Source organism: Oncorhynchus gorbuscha, linkage group LG07 (assembly GCF_021184085.1).
Source record: "Oncorhynchus gorbuscha isolate QuinsamMale2020 ecotype Even-year linkage group LG07, OgorEven_v1.0, whole genome shotgun sequence".
In the NCBI taxonomy this organism is placed as follows: Eukaryota; Metazoa; Chordata; class Actinopteri; order Salmoniformes; family Salmonidae; genus Oncorhynchus; species Oncorhynchus gorbuscha.
In genome coordinates this window covers 25,155,256-25,178,759 of record NC_060179.1, presented here as the reverse complement: position 1 = coordinate 25,178,759, position 23,504 = coordinate 25,155,256, and the positions used below count along the sequence as shown (strand labels likewise).

Below are 23,504 nucleotides of genomic sequence, written 5' to 3'. Positions count from 1 at the left end.
CTGTTTCCATTGATCATCCTTGAGATGTTTCTACAACTTGATTGAGCCCACCTGTGGTAAATTCAATTGATTGGACATGATTTGGAAAGGCAGGATCGAGCCAAAGATGAATGGAGCAAAGTACAGAGAGATCCTTGATGAAAACCTGCTCCAGAGCGCTCAGGACCTCAGATTGGGGCAAAGGTTCACTCCCCAAATACAGGTGTGCCAAGTTTGTAATAGCTGCCAAAAGTGCTTCAACATAGTACTGAGGAAAGTGTCTGAATACTTATGTAAATGTGATATTTCTGTTTATTTTTAAATGTTTTATTAGCAACAATTTATGTTTGTTAACATTGCATGTTAACATTTTGTGAAATGGAGGTTTAGAGTTTTGTTGAGTGTGGCTTAAAGTCTAAGTTGCAAAAATACCCCTACTCCATTGATACGAAAAGCTCATTGAATTATCCAGTGACATAATCAAAGCCTAAGGTTTTGTCAACTATATTATACTATATTACCAAGAATAAAGGCACATTTTCAGTCTGCTCCTGTTTTCTTTTCATTTTAGACCATTAAGCTCATTTTGCAGCTGCTTTCAGTCTTTAGCTGTAAACCTTGCTGCATAAATGTTTAAAAGTTCTGTGACATTGTCATTCTTCCAAACAGAGGCGTTAGCAAGTATGCAAAACCCACAGAATAAGTAGAACATTAAAGGAAGTACTCACATTTTGTCATTTGAGACAAAAAAATGTGCAGAGGAATATCCGTAAAGGACATGGTTTATTGGAAATAGTCTGAATGCAAGTGAGATGATTTTTATTTCAAATGCATAGTATAGTACTCCACAAATGTTGTTTACAAGAGGTGTTACAGAAGCCATTGAGTGTTGTGAGGTCAGAATATAAACTCCTAGGTAATAAATTACATGGTGAACAAAACAAATATCAAACAATTAGATATCAGCACAAGTTTTCTTCACTTCATGTATTCACATTGCCACCTTGTGGTTTACAAACATCACCTGTAGAAATCAACTACCTAAACCAAGGGTAAGCAAGGACAACATCATTTATTTTAACATTATAAATTGAATACATGTGAAAATGAGTAAATGCTGTTTTATTAGGTTTCAATACATAGTATGGTATGTGTTTTAACAGTATCAATAATTAATAGATTAAAATATGAATTATCAATTGCAAACCCAACAGAACTGATAATGTTTCTAGGAAGTGCTATTGTGGTTATTTTAACACTATATCCTTTAAAGACATTGAGAGAAGAAAGTTAAATCAATTTCATTTTATACAAATATATTGGTAATAGTACACAATCTCAAATTGTACAGATCATGAACACGATTCTAATGTATCAGTAAAGCTTGGGATTCATCAAACACAAAACATGAACATGCTCATGGTGGTTTTAAAACCCATCAACAATGCCACATATATAGTAACCCATCAACACTGATGCCTTGCTGCGAAGTGAAATAATGTGTTTTGTAGAACTTCAACAGTTAAGCAATTGTATGGATATATTTTACATGATGGCCACTTGAAGCTTATATGTTTGAGTGTCATCAACAAAAATCCAGTCAAAAAGGTTTAAACCATACAACATTGTGATTAGGGCTTTATGATTGACATAAACCTCATTTGTAAGATACGCTGCATGAAACAACAACACATGCTTTATCACACAGTGCGGTGTTCAAGGAACAGGATCTGCAGAATCAGAGCAATTGATAAACGGGGCATTACACTCCTGCGAAACTGGTGGTTGGTTATTTCCAATCACACAATGATGTTCACCAGCCCCCAGATTTTGGTTGCAATTGCCCGTGACAGCGTCATTACTAGCTGTGTACATCTGAACTTCATATGTTTGACTATCAACTCTGAACATGGGAACTGTGCTTGCCATGCACATCTGACCACTTTGGGTGGGATGGGTGTTGACAGTCAGTGTCCAGACTGAGGGACAGGCCTGTGTTGGGAATAATTGTTGATTGTCTGGCAGGAAGGTGTGATTGTCATAGATTTGCTTGTCGTGATCAATGGCTTTCTCTTGGATGTTTTTGAGCTGGCAGTTGGTCATGGCTTCGTTTTCCAGCGCCCTTTTCTCCTGAGGGCTGACATTGCCTGAGTTGTTACTGAAAAAGTCAAAGAATGTCAAAAAGACAGGGATAAAAGTTATGCCATGGAACAGTCCAAAAAAGATGACAAGGAACATGATCTTGAAGAAGGTTCTGAAGATGTAGTTCTTGGAAGCCGACAGCACTATCACGCCCAGTATGGTTGACAAAGCACCCTGAAGTATGGGATAGCCCAAATGGAACAGCGCTTCCACGGCTTTCTCGTTTGCAGTTGGCTTCTTATTGGAAACAAAGGCATAGGAAATGTGTGCGGAGAAGTCCACGGAGAATCCAATGCAGACAACAAGAATGATCATGGATATGGTGTCTAAATTAACATCCCACAATGCCATGAAACCAGTGACGCCCACAATGACAGAAGCGATGGAGAACGTCACCCACAGACAACAGAGAGGGTTTGGAATCAGTAGGAGGGAGATCAATAACATGACTGCTGTGGTGACGGAGATATTCTGAACGGTGTTACTCACTATGACAGCGTACTGATCATGGTATATAAAGACCGGGTGGTATACCAGTAGAGGGACAGAGCATCTCCTAGCAGTATCTCGCAGATTGTTTAACATGTTCATTTCATCAATGGCAGTAGTGATATTGACAGTCTGGATGAAGAAGCGTGAGGCACGGATGGAATTATTTGTGAAATGTACATCTTGCTTGAAGTCAGAGTAGGATCTCAGAAACGAACTTAGGTTTGTCTTGAAAACATTTTCAACACTCAAATTCAGATTTGTATGGTACCCATAATATTTATATGATTTCAGCCAGGATGTAAAGATATCTTTCTCAATAAAGGACAGGTTTTTGAAGTCCTCTACACAAGATTCAAGATCCAACATATTCTTTTCCTCCCAGTATGCAAATTCGCCCCTTATGATTACCATGATATTTGGCCCATACTCATAAAAGTAGGCTTTTTCATCATCATAATACCTATTCACATATGAATCATCAGCAGCTAAATTGCGAAGGTCAATACCCTCCTGTATCTGGAAGCATCCATAAATGCTGATGGACAAATAAACTGAATAGAGCAGGATCACGCACACCTTGGTCCAGGGCTTTACCAGAAAAGGGCCGTAGTGCTTCTTAAAAAAGTGATTCATGGGCTGTACTTCCTCTGCTCCAGTATGGCGGTCGTAAGCTCCTCCCACACAGCACAGGTCGTACCATTTTGAGCGACCCACGGGGCAATCCTCTGGGACCTCCTTGCACGTCAGCCAGTGCTTGTTGCTGTTCTCACGCCTCCCATTCAGTACGAGGAACGCCCCAAAGAAGGTGATGCTGTAAAGAAAGCAAAACAAGATGGCCGTGCTGGTGTACAGGCAGAAGGATTGCACAGAGCGGAATGGAGTCATGAGCCCGATGTAGAACGCTAACACATCTGTTAGGGTGGTGATGGTAATGGAAATGGCCGCCTCCTTGTATGTGTCTGCTAAGCGGTCTTCCACCCGGGCGTGAACGTTGGTCTGCTGCCAGCAGGATATGAGGATGAACATGTCATCAACACCAATACCTGCAGAGGAAATATAATGTATACAAAATAGAATATATACTGAATAAAAATAGAAATGCAACATATAAAGTGTTGGTCTCATGTTTCATGAGCTGAAATAAAATATCACAGAAATGTTCCATATGCACTTAAAGCTTATTTCTCAAAAATGTGGTGCACACATTTGTTTACACCCCTGTTAGTGAGCATTTCTCCTTTGCCAAGATAATCCATCCACTTGACACGTGTGGCATATCAACAAGCTGATTAAACAGCATGATCAATATACAGATGCACCTTGTGCTGGGGACAATAAAAGGCCACTCTAAAATGTGCAGTTTTGTCACACAACACAATGCCACAGATGTCTCGTGTAATTGGCATGCTGATTGCAGGAATGTCCACCAGAGCTGTTGCCAGGGAATTAAATATATATTTTTTTCTTAAGCCACCGCCCATGTCGTTTTAGAAAATTTGGCAGTACGTCCTCACTCCTTGCCTCACAACCGCAGACCACGTGTTACCACGCCAGCCCAGGACATCCGGCTTCTTTACCTGCGGGATCATCTGTGACCAGCCACCCAGAAAGCTGAAGAAATTGTGGGTTTGCACAACCAAATCATTTCTGCACAAACTGTCAGAATCCGTCTCAGGGAAGCTCATATGCATGCTCGTCGTCCTCACCAGGGTCTTGACCTGACTGCAGTTTGGCATCACAACTGACTTCAGTGGGCAAATGCTCACCTTCGATGGCCACTGGCATGCTGGAGAAGTGTGCTCTTCATGGTTGAATCCCGGGTTCTGTACCGGGCAGATGGCAGACTGGTGTCGTGTGGGCGAGCGTTTTCTGATGTCAACGTTGTGAACAGAGTGGCGAATGGTGGCAGTGGGGTTATGGTATGGGCAGGCATAAGCTAAGAACAACAACCAATTGCATTTTATCAATGGCAATTTGAATGCACAGAGATACCGTGATGAGATCCTGAGGCTCATTGTCTTGCCATTCATTCAACGCCATTACCTCATGTTTCAGCATGATAATGCACGGCCCCATGACGCAAGGATCTATGCACAATACCTGGAAGCTAGAATGTCCCAGTTTTTCCATGGCCTGCTTCCTTACCAGACATGTTACCCATTAAGCATGTTAGGGATGCTCTGGATCGATGTGTACAACAGCGTGTTCCAGTTCCCACCAATATCCAGCGACGTCGCTCAGCCATTGATGAGTGGGACAACATTCCACAGGCCACAATCAACAGCCTGATCAACTCTATGCGAAGGAGATGTGTCGTGCTGCATGAGGCAAATGGTGGTGACACCAGATACTGACTGGTTTTCTGATCCACGTTACTACATGGATCAGGGAAGCTCATATCCGCCTTGGCCCTTGGGGCGGCAGGGTAGCCTAGTGGTTGGGTGTTGGGCTAGCAACCGGAAGGTTGCAAGTTCAAATCCCCGAGCTGACAAGGTACAAATCTGTCGTTCTGCCCCTGAACAGGCAGTTAACCCACTGTTCCTAGGCCGTTATTGAAAATAAGAATTTGTTCTTAACTGACTTGCCTAGTTAAATAAAGGTTAAAAAAATTTTTTTTAAACTACCTCTTTTTTTAAGGCATCTGTGACCAACAGATGCATATCTGTATTCCCAGTCATGTGATATGAACAATATGAAAAGTATCCATAGCTCCTTACCCAATATCAAGAAGGGGGAGTTAGCCACAGTCATTACAAAAGGCACTCCAATATGCAGCATCATCCCGAAGGCAGACAGCACCGCAAGCCCTGCAGATAATACTCCAAAGGTGGCCACCCATACCTTGTTCCTCACACAATCAAACCTGTTGAAAAACAACAACATACCGGTCAGACCTTGGGCCTATGTGAACCAAAGAATCCCAAAGGTCAGTCATTGATGAACGCCATAATAGTTTTGCTGTGTGTTGTATGTATATATCACATACATACCTTAAGCAAGACACAATGGAAAAGACTATGGCGATAACATATGTGATGGAAAACAAGGGGATAACGTCCCTGGTGTTGGCCTCGAATTCCACCTGCCTAGACAGGGATGTAGAATGTGTAACCTGGGAAGATGAAATGCAAAATTAGGGCATGTCATCATTTATGCTGTCAACCTTCCCATCCAAACACGCACGCACACACACAGACACACACACGAACACACACACACACGTGACCAAAGACATAAACCCGTGCCATAGGATTACTCTTCCATACACATACAATACAGTATAGTACAGTAAACCTCTGAAAAGCAATGCACTCAATAACAGTATACACTACTGGTCAATAGACGCTGCACTAGCTTGCTCTCTCCAGCAAGTGAACTGGCGGATCTCCCTACCATCTTCTCTCATCTCTGGCCTGCTGCCAAGAGACTCATCCAAGTGAAGGAAGAACAATTGCTATTGATTTATGTAAGACTTGGCCGTGCTGAATGAGCCACAATCATGCAATAGAGACCGCTTGTGTGCAAGCAGTTCAAAGACAAAGATAACAGCTATTCAGTGTGCGATTGGTCATGCTTCATGGCCCACAGAATTCTCTCAGTACACCCCTCTAAACGAGCCACAAGCAGAGTAATCTGTGTCAGTTTTGGAGGTACTCGTCATCATACGGTGGAGTAATTCTGGTGCAGGATCATTTTAACTCAAGAGGAAAGATTCCACAAAACAAATGCGTTTTTGTTCGTTGATGTGTAAAGTCTGTCCCATGTGTTAATCTGCGTGAAAGACTATGAGATGGGGATGCATATTTTTACAAATGGTGCACAATCTCATGTTAGACATTTTATTTCTATAAAAACGAGACATACTAATTAGGAGGTAGATATAGGAGGTCCAAAAAGATTCAACATTCCGCCAATAAAGAAATACATTCTACAATATGTGTTAAATCCATGTTTGGCTACATTGCTATATGGCCTAGGTCTACTTACCGTGATGAAATTCAGTGACTGGTTGGAGGGGAAAACCTTGAGGAATTCGTTTAGCCACAGATCTGTTGTAGAGCGGTTACCTTCTTTCAGACAATAAAAAAGTCGTATTGCTTTAGCACTCTTTATGACTGTTGAGCTTACATTAACTCCACCGACAGAATATCCTAGAAATATTGTTGTGAATCCAAAACGGAAAAATGGAAAGGTGAGTTCAGTCTGGTCAATGTTGCTACCATAATGATTCATGATATCTAATATTTTATTGGGAATACATTTATTGGATTTTCTGGCGCAAAGTCCTTCATATGTAAGCTGTTCATGACCTCTCGAAAGTTTTATTTCCCGGACCTTCTTGTCTAAACTTAATATTTCTTTGATGGCTCCATCGGTGAAGATGTTGGGATCTCTTGAGACCGCTATGAAGGATGCAAATTCCCCCATGGTGTACAGTCTCTGGTTTGAATACACCGAGTTATTCAGCGGAAAGTTCTCTTCTACAAATTTCCTCTCAAGTTTTGCGGGTCCGTTTACTGGTGTAAATTGGTCCTCGATGTTGTTGGCCTCCATGTCCTCAAGAAAATAAAACCCAGTCCCGAGCGCTGTAGAGATGACCAGGGGGCAGATAAAGAACCACCAAGGATGCCTTCCCACGAAACGGCCGAATTTCTGAAATCCAATGGAGAATGGCTTCTCAACGCAGTCTGTCCGACACCCAGCCATATTAAATACCGGCATTTTGGAGAGGGAAAAAAGAGGCAAAACTTATTAGTTTGATGTCTTGTTTGACATAAGGATGAATTACACTCCCAACAAGACGCGACTTCAGTTTTGGTTTCCAATAGCTGATTTTAGGCTATTCAAACTTTATTCCCGACGAAAAGTTCATTTTTACCAGAGGCTTGAATTCATAATACATTCGGACATTAGCATTTTCTGACGCACTAGCCTATGAAAGCACAGTGAAATCAGCCTAGAGCGACCACTCTTGGGAGCTCATAAAAGTGTCCCTGAGGGTGGGAAATTCACACGATACCCAGTTTTACATAGAAAAGAATAATTGTTTTAATCGAAAAAAATATTTCCCAGTTCATTATAACATTCATATGACCGTGCTGAAGTTGGCTATTCCTAGATAGACTAGAGTCGGACTAACCATAATAATAATAATTATTATTATTATCCTCATCATTATCATCCTCATCACAACTAGCTAAAGTGGACAAATATTGGCCTACATAGCATGTTGTCTTAAATCTTCATACACTGATTTATTACATTGATTAGACACTCATAATTAATCAATTATGTATATTAATTTATCCGGTTTCACGATTTGAATATGCAAAAGAACATGCTATGTTTTGTTTCTCAAACCTTTCGGGACAAGGATAAATTTGTCATTTCTATGAGTAGGCCTTTAGTCAAGAGATGTCCCTGTTTCACTGGTTATGTCAGTTATATATAATATTTTACTATATACGCTTATCATAAGACATCAGCCGCTAATAGAAATCAAGGAGAATATACTCACGGCGCCAGCGCATCTTGATGCGTCTGTCCTAAGCCCAGCCAAATGCCATGGAAGATGGTAGGCTCATAATATTCTGAACAGGAATATTAATGAGAAGAGTAACTCATTCATGGCTACAAAGTATGTGATTCAATTATGACGGTGAACTGGAGTTTGCAGGCCCAATAATTATTTTCAACAACGTGATTTGGCAATCTATTCATTGGGGCAAGTATAGTTTGCTTGTGGATAACAAGTGCTTGCCATCACTGAATTGAAACCCACGAGTCATCTATAATAGATTCTACTAAATAATACGTCATTATATAATAAGATACATGAAAGTATAACACATAGTCGCCTCTTAAACTATGGGGCTACATGGATGTAGTTTCAATATAGGCCTCTCATACACATTATAGGCACACTAAATAACACAATTAACACATTTCTTTCGTTTAAAGGGGCAATCTGGGATTTAAAAACAATTCCCAAAGAACGGTTTTTGTTTCAACCCCGTCACTTGTTGGTAAAAAGCTAAGGGATGGTGCTGGCCACCCTCAAGTTCATACAAATGATTGTTTTAACAATGTTTTGAAGCTATAGTGTTTGCTTGCATTGTTTACTAATAAATGAGTAAAACAAGCATATATTTGGGGTTCGGATTTGGTAAGACAATTGAACGAAGCTCATGAGGCATTTCAAAGTATTCTTTAAGAATCAATAGCATTTTTTTTAAAGTCAAACAGTTGATGTGGCCAACCAATCCCAGATTGCCACTTTAACGAAAAACCTCAGATGATTTATGTAAAACATTCTGTCAGACTACTTAAAGATATCTACAGTATGACAAAGGTCAGGCCTATAACATTGTTATTACATGATTGTGCCCCCTCCCAGATATACCATTTTGAATAGTGTTTGATCCAAAAGCAGGAAATTGAGCACACAAAAAATAGAATTTCCAGGGGATGAATATAATAAAATAATAATACAATTTTTTTAATGAATTAAAGTTCAAGTGACTGGTTCATTGGAAATACAATTTTATTTGACATTTTACAATAATACAATGAAATACAGTACACATTAGCACATTTGGTCAAGATTAATATAAGAATACAACAAGATACAAACTTATAAACATAAAAAAACACATTCTAAAATTGAAAGAAAAATATATTTTGTAATACTAGCAAAACATTGCATAACATCTTCAACAAATATTATTCAATTTAGTGATAATTAACAACATATGTACCTTTGTTACAATGTTATGTGAGGACCAGGTCATGCCAAAGGTAATTGCAGTCTTGTGCTAGTATTGTTTTCATGATATGTGTAATGTTTCTAAATGATATCTGATCAAACATGCAAATATAATGGGAAAATCTGATATCTACATCTTTATTTTCAATATTCAGCTTTTGAAATCTCTATAGTCTTGTGAACATGTCATCCATCATGCCCTCTTTCTGGTCATCATTCTGCGATTCACCCTCAGTGCCTTCCATCAGGTGTGAAATCAATGTCGACAGTGTGCTGTTTGGGTCCAGCAATTGAACCAGTGGCACATTCACACCCCTCTCCTGAAAGATGAGGTTCTGCAAAGTCATGGCTAACATTGAGTCAATGCCTAAGGCAGAGAGAGAGAATCGTCATTCAACTCATTCTTGTCAACACCGATTGTTTCACTGAGTACAGATCTGATATAACCACGTGGGGAGGAGGAAGCAGCATTATGTCCAGACCGGGACTCTTTCAATTTGTCTTTTTGCATTGCCTCTTCCACTAATGCAGTCATACGCATGGTCAATGAGGCATTTTGAGACATTACATTGTACTTCATGTTTTTGAAGTTGAACTTGCATATAGCCTGTTGAGGTTTGTTTAGCTGGAGGCATTGTTCCAGACTTTCGCGAATCTCTGTAACATCCATCACCATCAATCCCTTTGCCTCAAGAAACCTTTGAAAATGATCCTTGTTCAACAAGAGACCAAGGTTCAAAGGTCCCCAGTTGATGGATTGCCCTGCTAGTCCAATATTCCGTCTATAATGACAGAATAGGTCCAGGAATGAATTGGCTGCTGCATAGTTTGTTTGTGAGACATTGCCAATGAACAATGAACGCTGCAACAGAGGAGTAGCACACAAAGTAATCCAATTTGCAGTGTTTCGTGGCATGGTGTAGATTCAAAGCCCCATTAACTTTGGGCTTCAGGACTTTCTCATACAGAGACTTGTCAAGGGATTTGATTAGGCCATCGTGCAGGACAACTGCACTGTGGAACACTCCTCTGATTGGACAAGAGGGAAACTTCTTGCCAATGAGACCAATCGCTCTGAGCACATGCTCAGAGACCGAGACATCACATCCCATACATATGATATGGGCACCGTATTGCTTCTCCAGATTGCAGATCTCCTGCTGTATGTCAGGTTTGGGGCTACTTCTGGAGAGTATGACAATGTATTCTCCACCTTTCTGAGAAATGAATTTCACAGTTTCAAATCCCAGCCCAGTGAGGCCACCTGTGACAATGTACATAGAATTATTTTGGAAAAGCTGATTTGGTTTAGGCAACAAAGGAATTTTGGACAGTGTGCCTCTGGAATCATCTTTACCTAGTGCCACAACAGGCACGGTCTTTGAGCTAAAATACGATTCAGACTCCTCAACAGGCAAGAAGTCGATGCTTCCTGATGTCAACCTTTGAAAGGTAGTGTTCTAGAACAAATGACTTCCTGTCCAAATGCATGGACTTGAGCCAACGATAAATGTGTGGCTTCTGGGCAATGAGTGATCCCCTTTGTATGATGCCTGACATTTGAAGAGTTTGCATTCGAACACTATCCTTCACATTTTGGAAAACACTCTGTGCCAGCAAGCATTGGGACTGGGATTCACAGACAATGACAATGTGTCTAACACCAGGGAAATTGCCTGCTATTGCCAACAGAGATTCGTCAAATGGCGGAAGGAGGACAAATGCATCCATTTTATCAGCATTTACAAACAGCCCATTGCACTGTGTCCCTACAATGACATTCCATCCTGATTTGTTTGCTGTTTGGGCTAAAACCTTGAGTAGACCAGAATCAGGAACAGAGGAGATGATCCCCCAACCTTCTCTGTTCTTTGACTCTAGTTAATGCTTTGTACAATATTTCCCATGCCAGCACAAAGTAGGACACACATGGAGCCTCCTTTAGAAATGGGAGCCTCTTTGTTTTGTAGCATGCTTCTTCAGGAACCATGATCGCAGAGGATGTAAGAACAGGGTAGCATGAGACAACATGGTCTCCCACTTTCAGTTTGCTCACATCTTTCCCGACAGCTGTGACAGTGCCACTGAAGTCAAGGGCCAAAAGCTGATGGTTCTGGGATGTGTGTTTGTTCCAGTAAATTGTCTTGCCAAAGTGCAGATCAGAGACACTGACAGGAAAGTAGTCTGAGGCATGAACACATATCTTACTGAGCTGAATCTCAACTGACTTCTGCTGGCTGTCCTTTTTCTTGACCTCACTCCTAATGGCAGACAAGCTAGTCATTCTGTAGGGGTCAGCCGTCTGAAAGATACATGCCTCGGACATTGAAGAAGACATACTTCCCCCAGAGCTCTCAATGCTTTCCATGGGAGTATGCACAATATCAGATTTAAAAATCAGCCCATCTTTCACAACCAACTCCTGGTATTTGCTGCAAGGGTATGACTTTAAGACCTCAGACAGAGCTCTGATGTCCTCTGTAGAGACAGAGCTGAGGTCAATCAGTTGGAAGGAAAGATCTGCCATTTCTGCAGCACATGCTCTAGTCATGCCTGAGAGGGCAAAGCCTGGGCTGATGCGGTCTACTGTGTTCTCTGCCGATCGGTAAGTAATTACTCTGATGGAGTTTGGAAAATTACTCGCCCTTAGTTCCAGGACTAGTTGACGGAAAATCTCACAGCAGTTTACTATATTCTCTAGAACAGTCTCGGTTTTGACTGAAGTGAGTTCTTCCTCACCCCACATAAACAAGACCTCTTCAAAGTTTTTCTTGATATCTGAGATATTAAGGTTTGCCTGAAGCGTGGGAAATCCATGGTTTAAGAACTCCTTAGTATGTGCAAAGGGAATGTATTTAGACATTGAGCTCAAGTGTGGCTGCATGGCTTTGGAAACTCCTACCTGGTCAGAAAAGACCAAGGCTTTTCGTGCCTGAGAGGACTTGATGTCCTCAGAGACAACCCTGAAGTCATTGAGGAAGAAGTATTCCTCAACAACACGAGAATGGCTCCCAAGGTACTTGATCATCACATGCTTAAGCTCAACCAATATTCTTCCCTCTTTGTCTGTGAAGCAACCACATACTTCAAAGTGATCAACTCCTACATCAATTGCTCTCACATAAACAATCATTTCCGGTTGCAGAGGTTCAAAGACTGTCAAGCTGCCTATTTTGGCAGGAAACCCAGGCCTGGAAGAGAATCCGTGTGCTACTGTAACAGGAGCGAGTTGCATCAGGAAGTCTAGAACTACATGGTGAATACAGTAGTCATGCAACTGAGACAGCAATTCCTCTGGAACTGTGACAACTGAAAAAGCCTCCTTAAGCTCTTCACCATAGTGTACATCACCCTTGTTCTGGAAAACAGTGCGGTACTGAAACCCGCCATGACCTATGTTGTAAAACTCCTCCGAGCTCACCACTGACTTGCACCTTTTGTAGATAGAGCTTAGCGAAATGTTCTGCTCTTCGACTAGTCTTTCTTGCTTGCACACTATTGTGCCTGATGCATAGGTTGAAGAGGAAGAATGTATCTTAATATGCGTCTCATCTTCTGCTGGTTCAAGTTGCACTTTCATCTCTGGTGCATTTTTGGTGAAAACAAATGGACTTTGAAAGCTGATGCTGATTTGCAGTGTGTTGAGTGGCACTTTTGGTTTGGCACTTAACATGAAAGCAGACAAACCCAACTCAGTATAGAAAGCACCAGGGACAATGGCAACACCATTGTGTTTATGCTCATGCAAGTAAGATACTGAGTCAGAAAACAGATCACAGCTAAAGCTATTGCCCTCACTTCCTGTCTGAGTTAGCACAGGATGAGTACCTGCTGTATTTATTTTTGATGCAGGAATGATAACATCTCTCTGAGTGGAATCAAACTGATACACAGGGAAATGTGTTGGTAATGCCTCACAGTCTCTGTAGAATTGATCCCAGTTGATCTGAACCCCAGACTCAAACAGTTTGGATACAGTGGTCAGCATTGTCTCATAATCTTTTTCTGGCTGCACTGAGGACATAACTATGGTGTCATTTCCCAGAGTCTCCTGGATGTTCCTTTGTAGAGCCCTTCTAGGGCCTATCACTACAAAGACCACATTCTTTTTGTCTTTGGTTGCTGATCTCACTGCCTGTTCAAATGAAACAGGCTCTCGAATGTTCCTGGCCCAGTATTTGCCTGTGCTGCTCTACCTCCTTCCCTGTCACTGTGGAGAACAATTCTGTCTCAACATGATTCACCTGTAAAGAACCAATACTGTCCTCTATTTGAGAGAGGATGGGATCCATCATCTGGCTGTGGTATGCAGCAGGGACATCCAGAACATGGAGGAACAGATTCTTACTCTTGACTGAACTGCTTAGCTTTTGATGGAGACTGTCTATAGCATCAGCATCACCTGCAAGGGTGCAGGACTGTGGACTGTTGGAGGCAGCCAGGCAAACCTTATTTAAGTAGGAGGGAAGGAGGTTCAAGACCTCTGACACGGCCATGTTACTGACCACAAGCATTTTCCCTCCTGTGACCTTACTCTGCAGAGTACTGCGGAAGTAAATCACCTTTACTGCATCCTCAAGGGACAGCAGACCAGAGCAGTGGGCAGCAGCAACCTCTCCAACAGAGTGACCAAGAACGGCATCTGGTTTGATGCCCCAGTGCTTGAAGAGACTGGCAATGCCAACCTGAATGGCAAAGAGGAGGGGCTGGATAACATCTGGTTTTGAAAAGTCCTTACTCTCAGATTCACTCTCAAGTCTCTCTAAGACACTCATGTTATTGAACTTTTGGAAAAGCATCTCCACCTCCTGATCTTCTCTCTGAACACAGGCTCATGTTTCAGGAGCTCCTTGCACATACCTTGGTAGGTCACACCATTACCACAAAAGACAAATACTAACCTTGGATCTGAGTATGAGGGGTAGGGAGTTTTACTCAGGGCAGACTTGAGTTGATCTTTTAGTTCAACCAGAGAGGAAGTTCTGAAAGCCTTCTTGTATTTGTGTTTTAAGTGACTTCTCCTGCAAGCAGATGTGTATGCAAGAGCTTCTAAATCAACTTTTTTGTCTTTGTCTATCTGTTGAATTGTGTCCTCCATCATCATACTGATAGACTTTTCAGAAATCGCAGAGGACAAAATACTTGTGTGATTTTCTACCACTCTTTCTAGAAACCTGTGACTGCTTGTGTTGCTTGACAATAACATGTGCATTTGTTCCTCCAAAACCAAAGTTATTTATCCCTGCAACCCTTTCAACAGAATCTCCCCACTTTTCTGCTTTAGTGGGAACCTTTACATTTAAGGCTTTAGCGTCTATACTGGCACTGTCCTCAGAGTAGAACAGTGAAGGGACAATGGTTTCATGCTTCATCATTAGTAGTACCTTGATTAGACCTGCCACTCCAGCTGCAGATTCTGTGTGTCCAATGTTGCCTTTCACAGAGCCGATGCAGAGTGTTTCTGAACCTGGAGGTCTGGCTTTGGCAATGACTTTGGAGATGCTGCCTGCTTCTATGGGATCCCCACTGGAGTTCCAGTCCCATGAGCCTCTATGTACTGGACAGTGGACAGGTCAGACTGTGAATAGATTCTGCGGGCAGCTCCTCTTGCTGGACCACGGATGGCTTGGTGATTGGAGTGACTGTGCGGCCATCTTGGTTTACAGCAGTTTTCTCATGATGCCCCATACATGGTCATTTTCTTCGAGAGCCTGGGTAATTAATACATAATCAGTGTGAAATATCATGTGTAGCCTGTCAGAAACATTGACAGCGATTTTGTGACAGTTAAACATAAGATGTTTACTTGTTTCAGTGTCTTCAGCAGAATAACCCCGCAGCCCTCTCCTCTGCCATAGCCATCCGCTCTGCTGGAGAAAGGTTTGCTTGTGCCTTCAGGGAAATCATCTTTGCTTTGCTGAGAGCGACAAAGACTCGTGGTTGTATGATACAGCTGACACCACCACAAAGGGCCATCTCACAATCACCTGATAAATTAAAGCATATAAAATACCCCAGATTATATTTAAGCAACAAGGCCCAAGACGTTATGGTATATTTAAGCAATAAGGCACGAGGGGGTGTGGTATATGGCCAATATAGCACGGCTAAGGGCTGTTCTAATGCACGACGCAACACAGAGTGCCTGAATATAGCCCTTGGCCGTGGTATATTGACCATATATAAAAACAAATCCAAAGTGGCTTATTGCTATAAACTGGTTACTAACATAAAAAGAACAGTAAATAATTATTTTTGAGTCATACCCGTGGTATATTGTCTGATTTACACACGGCTGAAATGCTGTTTCAGACAGTCAGCGCATCTAGGACCCAAACTCCCCGGTTTATAATTTGTAATGAGATACCGACCATGTTCTTTTAGTGTTGAATTATGTCAGGTATAATTTTATTGACAAAAGGTTCCATGCACGTGCAATGTAAATATGACACCTTTACCAACCTTGTCTTATGGCTTGACAAGCAAAATGAAGTGCAACAAGGGATGAAGGAGCAGGCACTGTCAATGGACATTGAGGGTCCAGTGAAGTTGAAGACGTAGGAGACTCGGTTGGAGGCTAAACTCATAGCTAGTCCAGTGCCGGTGCAGTGGTTGATAATATTTGGGTTGACACTTCCGGCAGATTGTTCATAATCTCTGTTCATTAGCCCTTCAATGAAAATAGACATACTTTGTTACAGTTTGTTGAAGAGAATAACATTACATGTGAATATATTTCTAAATGGAAACATCAAATGATCTGTGGTATGTTAATGCTTGTGCATGTCACACAATGCAGTGTTGCCTTTTGGTGTTTGCATGTTTGTTTTTTTGTGTACAACAATCCGTTTTCAAAAAAGTATTATTATTTTGTCTTAAAAGTATGAAAATACACACTACCTTTCAAAAGTTTGGGGTCACTTAGAAATGTCCCTGTTTTTGAAAGAAAATCACATTTTTTGTCCATTAAAATAACATCAAATTGATCAGAAATACAGCGTGGACATTGTTAATGTTGTAAATGACTATTGTAGCTGGAAACGGCAGATTTTTAATGAAATATCTACATAGGCGAACAGAGGCCCATTATCAGCAACCATCACTCCTGTGTTCCAATGGCACGTTGTGTTAGCTAATCCAAGCGTATCATTTTAAAAGGCTAATGGATCATTATGCAATTATGTTACCTGAAAACTGTTTATCTGATTAAAGAAGCAATAAAACTGTCCTTCTTTAGACTAGTTGAGTATCTGAAGAATCAGCGTTTGTGGGTTCGATTTCAGGCTCAAAATGGCCAGAAACAAAGTACTTTCTTCTGAAACTCGTCAGTCTATTCTTGTTCTGAGAAATGAAGGCTATTCCATGCGAGAAATTGCCTCGAAACTGAAGATCTAGTACAACGCTGTGTACTACTCTCTTCACAGAACAGCGCCAACTGGCTCCAACCAGAATAGAAAGAGGAGTAAGAGGACAAGTACATTGGAGTGTCTAGTTTGAGAAACAGACGCCTCACAAGTCCTCACCTGGCAGCTTCATTAAATAGTACCCGCAAAACACCAGTCTCAACATCAACAGTGAAGAGGCGACTCCGGGATGCTGGCCTTCTAGGCAGAGTTGCAAAGAAAAAGACATATCTAAGACTGGCCAATAAAAATAAAAGATTAAGGTGGGCAAAAGAACACAGACACTGGACTCTGCCTACAAGGCCAGCATCACGGAGTCGCCTCTTCACCGAATGGTGGACAAGGCCCTCCCTTGTCCACCATTCGGCAAATAAGATCATTACTCCGTACTTCTGCTTCCTGTTTACAAGCAGAAGCTCAAACAACAAGTCATTTTATGTGACTTGCTCCTATGAGAAATGGCCACCAGAATCAGAGATTATGCTACAGGACTGCTTGGCTAGCGCTGATTGGAATATGTTCAGAGACTCCGCCGATAACATCGACGAGCTAACCGCTTCCCCAATCAAAAGCCCTGGATTAACACCAAGGTTTGCGCTAAACTAAATGACACGGCTACCGGACACAGAGCTATCGCAGACAACCCTGATGCTACGGCTGAAGACAGGAACAAGTACAAGATGTCCTGCTACGACCTTTGCAGAGTCATCAAACGAGCAAAAGGACTGAAGGAATGAAGTGGAATCATACTACACAGGCTCTGACGCCCGCCGCATGTGACAGGGGCTACAGTCCATTACGGATTACAAACAAAAACCCAGCCCTGATCTTCTCAATGATGCCTCTCTTCCAGATGAACTCAATGCATTTTATGTTTGCTTCAACAATAAAAACACTGCATCATGCGTGAGGGATCCAGACGATATTCCAGGGCGTGTTCTCAGAGCATGCGCAGATCAGCTGGCTGGCACATTCATGGTAATTTTCAACCTCTCCCAGTCTGTAAAATTACTACCATCATTCCTGTTTCCAAGATCTCTAAGGCTTAATGCCACGATGACTACCACCCGGTAAAACTCACATCCGTAATAATGAAGTGCTTTGAAAGGCTGGTTATGACACACATCAACTACATCATCCTAGACCCATTCCAATTTGCATACCACCCCAACAGATAGACGATGCATTCTCAATTGCACTCCACACTGCCTTCACCCACGTAGATAAAAGGAATACCTATGTGAGAATCCTGTTCAGTTACTACAGTTTAGGGTTCAACGCTATTGTCCCCTCCAAGCTCGTCACCTAACTTAGGCCCCTGGGACTGAACAACACCTTCTGCAACTGGATCCTGGACTTTGTGATCGGCCAACCCCAGGTGGTGAGGGTAGGCAACATCACCTCCGCTGACCCTCAACACTGGGCCCCACAGGGGTGTGTGCTTAGTCCCCTCCTGTACTCCCTGTTCACCAAGGACTACGTGGCCACGCATGACTGCAACACCATCATCAAGTTTGCTGACGACAGGACGGTGGTAGGCCTGATTACCGACGATGATGATCCCTAGAGTCATTACTTTGTAGAAACACCTTTGGCAGTGATTACAGATATGAGTATTTCTGGGTGAGTCTCTAAGAGCTTTCCACACCTGGATTGTGTAATATTTGTCCATTAGTCTTTTAAAAATTCTTCAAACTCTGTCAAATTGGTTGTTGATCACAGCTAGAAAACCATTTTCAGGTTTTGCCATAGATTTTCAAGTAGATTTTTGTCAAAACTGTAACTCTGCCACTTCCGGACATTCACTGTCTTCTTGGTAAGCAACTCTGGTGTAGATTTGGCCATGTGCTTTAGGTTATTGTCTTACTGGAAGGTGAATTAATCTCCCAGTGTCTGGTGGAAAGCAAACTGAAGTAGGTTTTCCTCTAGGATTCTGCCTGGGTTTAGCTCCATTTCGTTTATTTTCTATCCTGAAAAACTCCCCAGTCTTTAACAATTTCAAACAAACTCATAACATGATTCAGCCACCGCTATCTATGAAAATATGGATAGTACTCAGTAATGTGTTGTATTGGATTTGTACCAGGACAAAGAGTGAATTGCTTAGCCACGTTGTTTGCAGTATTACTTTAATGCCTTGTTGCAAACAGGATGCATGTTTAAGAATATTTGTATTCTGTACAGGCGTCCTTCATTTTACTCTGTCAATTAGGTTAGTATTGTGGAGTAACTACAATGTTGTTGATCCATCCTCAGTTTTCTCCTTTCACATCCATTTATCTCTGTAACTGTTTTAAAGTCACCATTAGCCTCATGGTGAAATCCCTGAGTGGTTTCCTTCCTGTCCGGCAACTGAGTTCGGATGGATGCCTGTATCTTTGTAGTGACTGTGTGTATTGATACACCATCCAAAGTGCAATGAATAACCACCATGCTCAAAGGGATATTCAAAGTCTGCTTTAAAAAAAAACATTTTTTAACACATCTACCACATCTTCACCCGACCTCATTTTCTATTGTATGGTGTTTGTGTTTCTCTTATGTGCAAAAAAAAGGAATCTTTACATTGTCCTTCTTTGTGCCCTTCTTTGCAAGGCATTGGAAAACTTCCCTGGTCTTTGTGGTTTAATCTTTTTTTTTAATTCACTGCTTGACTGAGGGACCTTATGTGTGGGGTACAGATATGAGGTAGTCATTCACAAATCAGGTTAAACACTGCAACTTAAGTGACTTATTAATCACATTTTTACTCATGGACTTATTTAGGCTTGCCATAACAAAAATACTTATTGTCTCAATGTTAATTAGGTAACATTTTGAAAAACATAATTCCACTTTGACATTATGGGGTATTGTGTGTAGACCAGTGCCAAAACATTTAATCCATTTTAAAGTCAGGCTGTAACACAACAACATGTGGAAAAAGTCAAGGGGTGTGAATATTTTCTGAAAACACTATATCTACCTCTATCACTCCAGTATGCCTGCACATTGTAAGTATGGTATTGGAACTGCCCCTGTATAAGGCTTCTTACTTTCTCGTGTTCTACCTATTTCTTATTTCTTATTTCTCGTGTGTTTTCGTTCTACCTTATGTTATTTTTAGTGCTACATTGATATTGATTACTGCGATGTTGAGTTTGAAGCTTACAAGAAAAACATTTCACTGTACTTGTGCATGTGACATTAAAACTTTAATTATAGGGTGTTAAGTTGCTTGCTCATGGGCACAACGGCAAGAAATGGTATCTAGGATGATGCGTTATCTTAATACCAAGTATGTCAATTGCAATAATAAATAGATACGCCTCAATATGATGTAATATCCAAATGTCAACATTTTTACATGTGGGGTTGCTGCACATGAACCTGTTTTATTATAGATTTTGATTAATCAAATCCAAACAGGCATTTTCAAATTCTGCTCTACAAATTAGGCCATCATTTAAAAAAATGTATTTGACATTTTTAATGCCTTATCTTATAACTGATGTTTTGGGGGAAATTGAAAGAGTAGCTTGAACTGTGTTTCAATGTTGATCCTGGGGACAAATGCCCTTTTTGTAATGATTTTTGCTACAGTTAAGCATGAATTATTTTAAGGGCTCCCAGATGGCGCAGTGGTATAAGGCACTGCATCTCAGTGCTAGAGGCGTCACTAGAGACCCGGGTTTGATTCTAGGCTGTATCACAACCGGCTGTGACTGGGAGTCCCATATTGCGGCGCAGAATTGGCCCAGCGTCATTAGGGTTTGGCCGGGGTAGGCCGTTATTGTAAATAAGAATATGTTCTTAACTGACTTGCCTAGTTAATGGAAAATGATTTCTTATTTATTGAAGGCAAGGAACAAGGCAAAAATGCATACCCATCAATAAGTGCAGCCTTCGCCGTGCGCGATTTCCCCACTTTGTTGTCATCAGGGTCATACCACTGGGAACAGTCAAATCTCTCAGTTGGGATTGGCGCTGCACAGTTCTTCCCCTCCAATAGAACCTTCCAGAAACTGTCAAGCCCCTCTCCTGTACAGATACATAAATGTTTAATTCAAAGTTGGAAAGTAAATATCATGATAGTTAGCATCCCTAAAGCCAACACCTCATTTGGCCGCCTTTCGTTCCAGTTCTCTGCTGCCTGTGACTGGAACGAATTGCAAAAATCGCTGAAGTTGGAGACTTATCTCCCTCACCAACTTCAAACATCTGCTATCTGAGCAGCTAACCGATCGCTGCAGCTGTACATAGTCTATCTGCAAATAGCCCACCCATTTTTACCTACCTCATCCCCATACTGTTTTTATTTATTTACTTTTCTGCTCTTTTGCACACCAATATCTCTACCTGTACATGACCATCTGATAATTTATCACTCCAGTGTTAATCTGCAAAATTGTAATTATTCGCCTACCTCCTCATGCCTTTTGCACACATTGTATATAGACTCCCCTTTTTTTTCTTCCTATTGTGTTATTGACTTGTTAATTGTTTACTCCATGTGTAACTCTGTGTTGTCTGCTCACACTGCTATGCTTTATCTTGGCCAGGTCGCAGTTGCAAATGAGAACTTGTTCTCAACTAGCCTACCTGGTTCAATAAAGGTGAAATAAATAAATAAATAAAATTAAAAAATCATATTTCACGTTATAATTACTATTGCACCAGTGATGCAGCCGGGTGGACAGCTGGCACAAGTTAGTGTTCCAAAGTCAAGAGATTCCCAGCATTTACTTTTCCCTCGTTTTGTCCCCATGTTGTGTCTTGTATATTTGGTAAGGGTTAAGACCCTCCCACAAACCCACTCATCTCCCTGCACAATGCTTCACCCGACCTCATTTTCTATTGTATGGTGTTTATGTTTCTCTTATGTGCAAAAAAAAGGAATCTTTACATTTTGGACAGAATTTAGATTAAATCAAATTCAGATATAATTGTAAATAGTGATCGGTTGGTAAACTCGCCGGTCACACCTAAAAAACACACCAATACCATCAATGCATTTTTCCACAACATGTGGGTACAGATGTAGGATCTTAATTTCATCACTATTATGTTGTGAGAATTGTAGTGTTGTGAAACTTGTAGTGTATTTGTAAACTTCTAAAGTGTGTAATTTCAATTTTGAAATGTTTGACTATATAATCCACGTAATAATTCACATTTCCTGTTGCTGCAGGATTATTTTCCTGCTGTAGCAAACTGGCTCAAATTAAGATCCTACATCTGTAAAATGTTATGCAATTAATAAAGGTGGGTAAACTGCGTTTACTTACATTTACCCTCCACTGGTTGTAAACATGCACACCAAAACAGTAAAACAAATCATTAACACATTCTAATTACATACTATCACTTTGATGTCTCAAATTAACAGATTTTTGCCTGTTTTTGTCAAATCAATCTCTATTGAAATAGAGGGAACCACTTTAAGTAATCAGACAATGCCAAATGTGAGCTGGGGTGACTGCACCACATTGCATGTCCTGTAGTGATTTAACACCGCAAGATTATTTGGATATTTTTTCAGAACCCCTTTTTTATGCATAAATGTAAAGTTTTACCTCTTTGCACCGACTACAGCAATGTCGTCCTCAGCATCTCCCATCTTTACACCTGTCAGAAAATGCAAAGAGCGAACTGGCATGAGTTCATGATCTTCAGGAAAATGTTATTGACTGCGATCAAAAAAAATAGCTGATGTTCTTGCAATAAAATGTAAAAAAACATTTCCTTCCAATTGTATTAAAATAGTACTATTCAGATCAGTGAACTTACTTTAACATGCACCTACCTCATGAGTCTTGAATCTTCATTTGGCAATAAAATCAATGTCTCAGTTGAACTTTTTATAGTTTTTCTTTCAGTCGTCTTCATAACACCTTAGGTTAATCATTGCCTAAATTTCTAAAAGATTTAGAACTTTCACCCTTACATTGCTTCCTTCAGAAGGTGGGAAAGTACCCTAGGACACAAATGAAGTGCAATTTTAGATAAGAGAACTGGTGTGAATTCTGATTTTATCTTTGTTAATAATTGCTACATGCAAGTAAAACGTTGGATATGATCTGGACCAACACTACAGGTGAACTCATTACTCTGAAGGTCATTGGGAAGCAAGGCCGGACCACCGCATTTGGGGCACCGACATCCCAGAGTTATCTGTCTGGTTATTTTAAGGAGCATGGCTGGAAAAAGCTATTTCCTTAACACTTGTGCTGAGGAATGGAATGGTGCACCAACCAACTAAAATTCAACCTTATGCTAGGGAGTTTTAAGGCAAACCTTAAGAAATGGTTAATGGGCAAAATGCTTTAAGATAGAACAGGCTAAGAGAAAGTATAATAGTATTAATGATTGGTACTTGGTCATCTATTTGATACATTGGACTGTTTCCTCCCTATAGATGAGATGACAGGGTTTCTTTCTGGATCAAAAAGGGGCTTAGGGGCCTCCCGAGTGAAGCAGCAGTCTCAGGCACTGCATTGCAGTGTTGCGGCGTCACTGCAACCTGGGGTTTGGTCATGTTTCTGAGGACGCATGACTCGACCTTTGCCTCTCCCGAGCCCGTTGGGGACTTGCAGCGATGAGACAAGATCGCAATCATGAAATTGGGGTGAAAAGGGGGGTAAAAGAAAAAGATTTTAAAAAAGGGGCATGGCAGGGCTGGATTTGAGAGATCATGTTTGAAGCCTCCATCTTGGCGGTTTAGAGAAATTTCTGAATTTTTA

The 23,504-nt window shown here is 41.1% G+C and overlaps 1 protein-coding gene and 1 pseudogene across 2 annotated transcripts; both read right to left on the bottom strand.

Moving 5' to 3' along the window:
- Window positions 1-781: 781 nt before the first annotated feature.
- On the bottom strand, window positions 782-8,212 carry ptchd3a (patched domain containing 3a). 2 transcript variants are annotated; one of them, XM_046355062.1, is made up of 5 exons: window positions 8,132-8,212; window positions 6,601-7,301; window positions 5,604-5,725; window positions 5,331-5,476; window positions 782-3,656 (listed from the first exon to the last, which is right to left on the bottom strand). In XM_046355062.1, the coding sequence occupies exons 1-5, from the start codon at window positions 8,142-8,144 to the stop codon at window positions 1,696-1,698; spliced, it is 2,943 nt and encodes a 980-aa protein (XP_046211018.1). In that variant the 5' UTR covers window positions 8,145-8,212; the 3' UTR covers window positions 782-1,695. The 2 variants fall into 2 exon arrangements, with proteins under 2 accessions (XP_046211018.1, XP_046211017.1); XM_046355061.1 differs by lacking the exon at window positions 8,132-8,212 and having other exon boundaries at window positions 6,601-7,540.
- Window positions 8,213-9,150: 938 nt separating this feature from the next.
- LOC124038977 lies at window positions 9,151-22,381 on the bottom strand (annotated as a pseudogene).
- Between the last annotated feature and the right edge of the window lie 1,123 nt (window positions 22,382-23,504).

Coding starts and splice junctions, on each gene's coding strand:
- ptchd3a (XM_046355061.1), bottom strand. CDS start 7,335: ATGCCGGTATTTAATATGGCTGGGTGTCGGACAGACTGCGTTGAGAAG. Junction 5,726..6,600: donor AGTCACTGAATTTCATCACG/GTAAGTAGACCT, acceptor TCATCTTCCCAG/GTTACACATTCTACATCCCT. Junction 3,657..5,330: donor CTCCCCCTTCTTGATATTGG/GTAAGGAGCTAT, acceptor TTTCCTCTGCAG/GTATTGGTGTTGATGACATG.